General features: G+C 37.8%; 1 protein-coding gene across 4 annotated transcripts; it reads right to left on the bottom strand.

Moving 5' to 3' along the window:
• Positions 1-2,099: 2,099 nt before the first annotated feature.
• LOC105421739 (auxin-responsive protein IAA16-like) lies at positions 2,100-7,827 on the bottom strand. 4 transcript variants are annotated; one of them, XM_088850891.1, is made up of 6 exons: positions 6,744-7,792; positions 4,922-5,196; positions 4,722-4,830; positions 3,996-4,060; positions 3,443-3,628; positions 2,100-2,445 (listed from the first exon to the last, which is right to left on the bottom strand). In XM_088850891.1, exons 1-6 carry the CDS (start codon positions 7,232-7,234, stop codon positions 2,393-2,395), a joined length of 1,179 nt encoding a protein of 392 aa, XP_088707017.1. In that variant the 5' UTR covers positions 7,235-7,792; the 3' UTR covers positions 2,100-2,392. The 4 variants fall into 4 exon arrangements, with proteins under 4 accessions (XP_088707017.1, XP_088707018.1, XP_088707019.1 ...); XM_088850892.1 differs by having other exon boundaries at positions 4,746-4,830; XM_088850893.1 differs by lacking the exon at positions 3,443-3,628 and having other exon boundaries at positions 6,744-7,827.
• Positions 7,828-8,039: the final 212 nt, after the last annotated feature.

Below are 8,039 nucleotides of genomic sequence, written 5' to 3'. Positions count from 1 at the left end.
TTATTTTTCAGAAAAGGACTTGCTGTAGGCGCATTAGTTACATGCGGTATCCAAGTTCTTTTAATATTTGTCAATATATTAAAGATGATATCCATGTTCTTTTAATATTTGTTAACATTTGTTAACATATCAAAGACATGTTGATCACTTTAAAAACTCGGACACTTCTTTATAAATTTTTTTTAAATCTCATTATAGAATTTAATGCCACTTAAAATCTCCCCCACTCTCATATTTCTTTTCATGATGGATGAACATATCGTATCTAAAAAAATAATTTTAAAATTGGCAATTCGAACATTTGTATCCATATCAGGAGACCATAATGGTGTCTTTGAAGTGAAACTGAAGCGAGGACAAATTTTGAAGGTAAAAGATGGCATTCCCACCTTAGATTAGCTCTGAGCCAAACTTTAAAGGGAAAAGTTTATATAGAGCCAAGGCTCTAAACAATCAAATTTGAGCCTACCTCAAAAATTGCACTAGAAGAGGTTGTTTTGATGCCAAAATATCTTCAAATTGATCATCTATATTGGGTTTATGTGGCCTTTAAAGGCCTTATGAGTGTGTAATGAAAACATTTATTATAGCGGAATATAAACTCAATGGGAGTGTGGTCCCTCAGGGACCATACTAAGCAAATGATGTTTGCTGATACCGGACTGTGCTTGACGATCTAGGCCAGTCAGTTGGAAAACCCAAAGTGCCTGGGCATAGAGAATAAATCGAGAAGGGTTCTGGGTTATCCCTTGATGAGTTCGGAGTTTATGCTTGGATGAGTGAGCCGAGGGACTGTGTGACACTGGTGTGTGGTGGTAGGCCTACAGAGACGGGGGCCAAAACCTCATCTATGATCTATCACACGGCATGCATATCGATAGATCGTTCGGGAAAGCTAGATATCCACCTTGGGTGAACCATATGCATGTGCGAGAGATACCCTTATATACCATAGAGATACCCCAACCCTAGGCCTCCTACTCTCTCACTCTCTCTTAACCTAAAGATACTAAGGGTTAGAAAATTAGGGTTAAGCCTAAATTATTTTGGAGTTAGGGTTTTGTGGAGATTTAATGGTGCTTACTCAGTTTGATCGAAATTAGCTTTCTCAGTTCAAGATTGAAGCTAGACCACTGATCTCGTACCATCGAATGTTGGTAACTCGATGTGGGATGTAATAAACCTGATTGAGGTAATCGCTGATATCTTCTTTTATTTCATACAAATTTATTTTTATTCTCAAGCGTAGTGTTTAGTTGTATAAATGGCATCAAGTGGTTGTGTTTTATTTTATTGTTAAGTTGCCTTTATTTTGAAATATTTATTGATTGTAATAAGACCTTATGTAAGTGATCTTTTTGCCAAAGCAGAAAAAGGTGATTTAAAAAAATATATATATTATATTCACTGGCAAAAGGTTACATAGGTCTTACTTTCATTTTTTTAAATCTCATTATATAATTTAATGCCACTTAAAATCTCTCCCACTCTCATATTTTTTGTATGATGTATGAACATGTCGTATCTAAAAAAATAATTTTAAAATTGCCATTTCGAACATTTGTATCTATATCAGGAGACCATAATGGTGTCTTTGAAGTGAAACTGAAGCGAGGACAAATTTTTAAGGCAAAAGATGGCATTCCCACCTTAAATTAGCTCTGATCCAAAAAAGTTTATATAAAGCCGAGGCTCTAAACAATCAAATTTGAGCCTCCCTCAAAAATTATACTAGAAGAGGTCGTTTTGATACCGAAATATCTTCAAATTGATCATCTCGACATCAAGATGCATGGACATGAGAAAAAAATGGATCTCAAGTTTTGGAAATAGTATATTTATGACGTATTTTTGGACCGTCAATTTTCAAGATTTTCAAGTTTTTATAGATATGTCGATCTACACTATTTTTAAATCTTTAAACTTTATAAATAAATATGAAAATGTATTTTAAGGCTATCACAAAAATTTCCAATATTGAAACCACATTTCTCAACACTATTTGAAGGTAGGCTCTAATTTGATGGTTTAGAGCCTAGGCTCTATACAAACCGCACCCAACTCTAAATAGAAGAGAAGTACAACTAATTAGAACGATGTAGGCAAAATAGGTCACATTCATAGAACAATAAAGGTTTACAAAGGAGAGTTCAAGTAAGGGGAACAAGATCCACCATACCTATGACAATACCATCTTTTATACATCACCTTCCCTTAGGTCTATTTCTCTAGAACCAAGGAATTTGAATCACCTTAAAGCATTGAGAGAGAGAGAGAGAGAGAGAGAGAGAGAGAGAGGGGGAGTGAGTGCTCTTCCGAATGAAAACCAAGCTTCTTGTAGCTGCACTAATTGATTGATTCATATTATCTTCCTTCCACTGGTGGGCTCATCTTATCTTCCTTCCACTGGTGGGCCCTGTTGCCTTTCTAAGGTCCTTGTAATGCCTTTTTTTTTTTTTTTTTCAAATTTAAAAAAAAAAAAACGGTTAGAGATTTGTCATATCAATAGATCACCATAAAATGAAGGAAAAATTAAGTTGGTGCCATAAATAAAAGAGATTGTATATTATGATACTATTTATTTTTGTTTTAAGGAAGTCACAATTACTACAAAATGTCAAATTGGATGGCTTGGGGTGTGACACAAAATTTAAGAAATTTTTTATTGAACTTTGAATCTAGTCAATGACGTTGTGACCTCCATGCATTGAGAGTAAATAGTCTCTTTGTATATTTTCCTGAATAAAATAGGCAATCACGAGAGCTCCAAATTTTTACAGATTTTACGCAGAGTCCATCTGTTTTTTGTTTTTTTTTTTGAATTTTACCCCTCTTATGATATTCCAAATATCAAACCGCTTTATATTTCAATTTCTTTTTATTTTTTTTACTTTTTTAAGTGTAGGACCAGTTCGAGATTTGGATCCTCATAGTATTTAACTTTCGTGAAAATTGTGCAAGTCAAGTGATCCAAGGTAAATTTCAATCCAGGTATCTTACTTGTGAATTTCAATCCAGGTATCCTACCTCAGATTGCTTAGCTTGCCTGATGTTCATGCAAGCCAGGGGGTATGAGGTCTAGAACCTTTGGCCAATTCCCATATTTCAAAAAAAAAAAGGCAATACGATATTTAGAATATCAAACGGAGAGGTAAAATTGTTTTAAAAAAAGGACAAGGAAAGTAACGATCCCAGGGGACCTCCTTGTAATTTTGATAGATTTTAGGTCCATATAATTACGGAAAAATAATAGCAAACGCCAAGATCAGACTATATATATGCAAGTTACCCCCCAACCAAACTCTTTTTCTCACTGTTTTTTCTCCCAAAAAAAAATGTTCTAGCAAATACCCCCAAGTAAAAAAAAATACATTTTTTTGATGAAAATACCCTTTTTCGTATACAAAAATTTAATTTTGGCCGGACATTCATGTGGACTTACATGGGTTGCCGGACCATTCTTTAACATTGCTAGACCCTGTTAAACTAATAAAAGTGCCGGACCTCTCTTTGACATTGTCGGACCGCACTTTGGGTCTGTTGCTGGACTGCATGGGCCTGTCCCCGAACCGCATGTGCCTATTGTCGGACTGCTCTTTGATAGTGCCGGACCGCATGGGCCTATTACCTGACCATTCTTTGTCAGTGCTAGACTGTCACCGCCACTGTTATTTATTGGACCGACATTACACTGCTAGACCTTCCTAAGAATAGGTCGGACCTACTTTTTGCGGGAAAGAGGAGAGAGGCATGGGTAAAAGTACGGGAGGATAGTTTAGAAAAAAAAAAAATTTGAATTGGGGGTATTTGCTAAGAAACTATATTTTGGAGTAAAAAGTGAGACAAAAAATTTAATTGGGGGTAACTTACCTTAGAAAGTCTAGTATTAAGAGTTATTTGTAATTTTTCCAATAATTACCATATTTAAATGCCGGACGGATGTAAATTTTCCTCAACTTAACAAAAGTATGGAGTTGAAAGGGGCTTTCTCATACCTAGTGCAGGTGGTGCTTCTGAGCTCTGGATGATCCTAAGCCTCTTCACTGTGCTAACAAACATCCTGTAACAAAGTAAATTATAATTAAGCGGTGGTACAAATCTAGAGAGAGAGAGAGAGTTTCTGCCATGGTATATGCAGTGTTAGCACGTGCGACTCGGACAGACTAATTGGTCTTGGTCCGAGCCAATTACTCGAGTTGAGTCTGAGTAAGTCTATTACCGAGTACTGCACTAGAAAAAAAGCAAAAAAAATAAAATTTAAAAAAGAAAAGAAATATATGTTTAATGTAAGATTAAGCAAAATACTTGAAAATAATGTTTATGATTGGGTTTTCTTTTTAAATAATTCAAAAAAAATGAAAAAATATAAAAATAAGTATTTACAGCTAAAATACTTTATGATCTCTTCCAAAAAAGCAGAACAGTCCCAAAGAAATTATTAATTTTTTAGGATTTTGATATTTTCTTAAAAATTTGTTTTAATATCGTAAAAAGTCGGACACACAACTCAGGACAACTCGGGCTTGGCAAGGCCCAACCCCCAGTAACTCAGCTGGAGTACAAACTACTCAACAGAATTCTCAATCACTGGGTATATGAGAGGGAGAGAGAAACTTAGTCCCATCTTACACGAGACTTACTCCCATGGTCCATGAGAGAGAGAGAATAAGCATGATGGTACATTAAAGAGAGAGAGAGAGAGAGAGAGAGAGCAAGCTTACTCCCATGGTACATCACCCACTAACATGCGATCTCCTTCATTATCCTCGTAAATAAGAACGTGATCCGCAATGGCCGCAGTATTCGTTTCATTCTTTCCGTTGCTCGGAACTAAAAATTAACGACGATTACCCATTATTTCCCTACTACAATTAACTAATCCAGAGAGAGAGAGAGAGAGAGAGAGAGAGAGAGAGAGAACCTGCGATGAAGCGCTTGAACATTTGCTGAAGGGCAAGAGAGAGAGAATCGTAACTGTCGTAGGCCTTGAGGTCTATCTTCCGCCCAATGGGAATCCCCTCCATGTTAACTTTCACAAACATTGTGTCCTCCAAGGATGACGATGACGGTTCGTTGGGTTTGATGGGCGGTTGAGATTTCGCATCAGTAGTCAATAATTCAGGCTTGGTTTGGGCTTGGGGTGTCAAGTTCTTTCTAAAAGTGCGCACAGGAGGCCAACCCACCACAGGAGAAGCCCTGCCATCACAAACCACCATTTCTCATTATCCAACATTTCTCTCTCTCTCTCTCTCACTCTCTCTCTACTCATCATCACTGTCTCTCCCCTATTTATTTCTCTCTCTCTCTCTCTACCAGTATTCGAAAAATCAAACGGCCGGCTAAGGGCCAAGTCCGAGTTTCCGGTAAACCGGCCAGTTCACAGGCCTAATTGAGCAAATCCCAGTCTGTTAAAAAAATATAAAATATATTTAAAGCATGATCAAACAAAGCGCATCAAAATAAAATTGAAAAGTAGTCCAAAAAAAATGGATTCTAAAAGAGTATTTGTGCCAGTGATATCTTCAAAATTTTCTAAAAAGATGAGAAAATGTAAGAATTCGTATCAGGGCAACACACCTCATCTTTTTCGGAACCATAAAAACATATTACAAATGAATCCCTTAGGTTTCGAACTTTTATATTTTATTTTTTTGAATTTTTTTAAATACTTGGCTAGACCATCAAAATTGGATAGGCCCATGCCCAAATCGGGTTTGACAGGGCCGGCTCCGAGTTGGACGGGCCGAGTTTGCAAACACTGCTCTCTGCTCATCATCTGTCTCTCCTCGTCTCTCCCCACATACATGCAGAAACACACCCTCTCTCCCTCTCTACTCTTTACTGGTCTCTCTCCTCTCATATAAACATATAAAAACACTCAGACCCTCTCCCTCCTTCTCTCTCCTATACCCAAGCCCATGCACCCTTCTATTTGGAAAATCCACGGTAAAAAAAATCTCGCTCTCTTGCACAAAAGCAGAGTATAAGAATCAAAAGAAAAAAAAGGCTTGATTTGGTGCAAGCAGAATGTGAAGATTGAAGGCAGAGAGCATGCAAAAGTAAAGTTATTGTACCATACTGTTCATTTGTTGTACAACTTTTTGAACGTGGAATGTGCTGCCCTAGTTCTTAGATACCGAATCCATGCCATGATGATGAATCCTACGGCTCAAGGAATTATACCAAGTGAAACAATAACTTAAAAAATGCACACCTGAATTCTAATCTCTCTCTGTCTCTCCTTTCCCTTTCCCTTTCCCTTTCCCTTTCCCTCTCTCTCTCCCATCAAAGGAAATAAAAGGAAAAACTAACCAGAAATTGGTGTTGAATCAAAGACTATTATAAACTGTGTCAAAATTTTGTCTTTAAATTGCGTAGTGTTAGTATCTTTTGGCTTACTAAATTTGGAATCCGAAATATGACCCTTTCAAATTGAATTACTTTTCCTTAAATTTGAAGGGAACGTACTCCAAAACCAATAGTAATGGTTTCCTATCTCAGCTTAAAGAACCATGAATCCAAAAATGTCAGCCTCTCTTTCTCTCTCATCATGAGAATAAAACAATACTTTCACTCTTAAAAGTTCAGTTTTTTTCTCTCGCTCGTCGTGAGAATAAGGCAATAAACCTCTCTCTCCATCTCTCTCTCTTTTCTCATCAGGAGAGTAGGCAAGAAATCTCTCTTCTCTCTCTCATCATGTAATAAAGCAATAAACCTCTCTCTCTCTCTCTAGGAAAACTAACCTTGTATCAGGTGGAGAATGAGCCTCAGCCTTCCGATTCTTCTCAAACGGCACCTTTTGTTTTTCATCAGAGATTCCATCTTTCACAGTCTCATTCAAAGAGAAACCAGTTGGTTTCCTGATGTTATTAATCACCATGTTTCTACCCGCTTCACCTGCACCCATGAAACCAAGATTCCACCCATTTCCATAAACCTCTCTGGCTTCTTGAGCTCCTATCATGGCGTCTGAGAAAACCCTCTTTGCACGCACACCATACCCGACTCCACCATTCCACTGATTTTGAAGAAAACAGCTTTGTCCAAGAAACCACCTATCTTCTTTCTTCTCATTCTCCAGAGTCTCAAGACCAGAGCCTGATAAACCAAGTCTGAGTTCTGTCTCTCTGGTTTTCGGTCCAAGATGGTGGTTTTCAAAACCACCATTCATGATAGCTCTGTGATCAAGGTCTTGGCTCCTTCCAATATCTTCTTCAATTGAAGCTGCTTTCATGGTTTCTTTAGCACTAGCAACGGATTCAAGAGATGGGTTTTCTTCTTTTCGACAAAATCTCCAGAGAAAGAACGAGAGATGGATAGAGATAGAGAAGAGTGAATTATCTGGGAGAGAGAAAGGGGGAGAGAGGAGTGGAATGGTGCTTTGAATTTATGAATGCTGGTTTTAGAGTGAGAAACATTTAGAGAGATAAAAAGGGTGAGTAAGTAGAACTGTAGCCACTAAGGGGACCTCTTTGAGGAGCATGGTGGTGGTGGTGGTGGTGGTGGTGATGGCGGCTATCACCTTTTGCTTTTTGGCAGCTCACAATGCTGTTGGATGCGCCAAAGGATGTCTTTTCAAATTTTCATCCCTACTTATACTATAGGAACCTTCACTCTTCATAAAATATAGGGGCCTCTCTTAAGCTTTGCAACAACACTCATGACATTTTAAAGCCCTAAAAATTTAAGATTAGATGGAATCTCTCTGCTATTCATTTCATGTGGTCCAAAACCAACCCCCTAGGGAGAGAGAGAGAGAGAGAGAGAGAGAGATTATCAATGTCTTGTGTGTGTGTGAGAGAAAGACTACCAATGTATTGTGTGTCAGAGAGAGAAGGGAGGAGAGAGACTCTACGAAAGTCGTGAGTGTTTGAGGGCACATGCATGTATGAGAGAGAAAGAGAGAGAGGGTCTCTACCAATGTCTTTTGTGTGTGTTAAAGAGAGAGTAAGAGAGTCTACCAATGCAATTTGTGTGTGTGAGACTCTACCAATGTATTTTATGTTAGTGAGAGTGAGTGAGAGAGAGAGAGAGTACCG

Source organism: Amborella trichopoda, chromosome 11 (assembly GCF_054954075.1).
Source record: "Amborella trichopoda isolate Santa Cruz 75 chromosome 11, AtrichopodaSantaCruz75HAP2 v2.0, whole genome shotgun sequence".
Lineage (NCBI taxonomy): Eukaryota > Viridiplantae > Streptophyta > Magnoliopsida > Amborellales > Amborellaceae > Amborella > Amborella trichopoda.
Note: the sequence above shows the minus strand (reverse complement) of the source record. Positions and strands in the feature narration are given on the sequence as shown.

What these genes read in the sequence shown, in the direction of transcription:
- LOC105421739 (XM_088850891.1), bottom strand. Translation starts at nt 7,234, where the DNA reads ATGAAAGCAGCTTCAATTGAAGAAGATATTGGAAGGAGCCAAGACCTT. An exon ending in GTGGGTGATGTACCATGGGA is followed by an intron (nt 4,061 to 4,721) that starts GTAAGCTTGCTC and finishes ACTTTGTTACAG; the next exon opens with GATGTTTGTTAGCACAGTGA. An exon ending in AGAAGCACCACCTGCACTAG is followed by an intron (nt 3,629 to 3,995) that starts GTATGAGAAAGC and finishes AAGAATGGTCAG; the next exon opens with GTAATAGGCCCATGCGGTCC.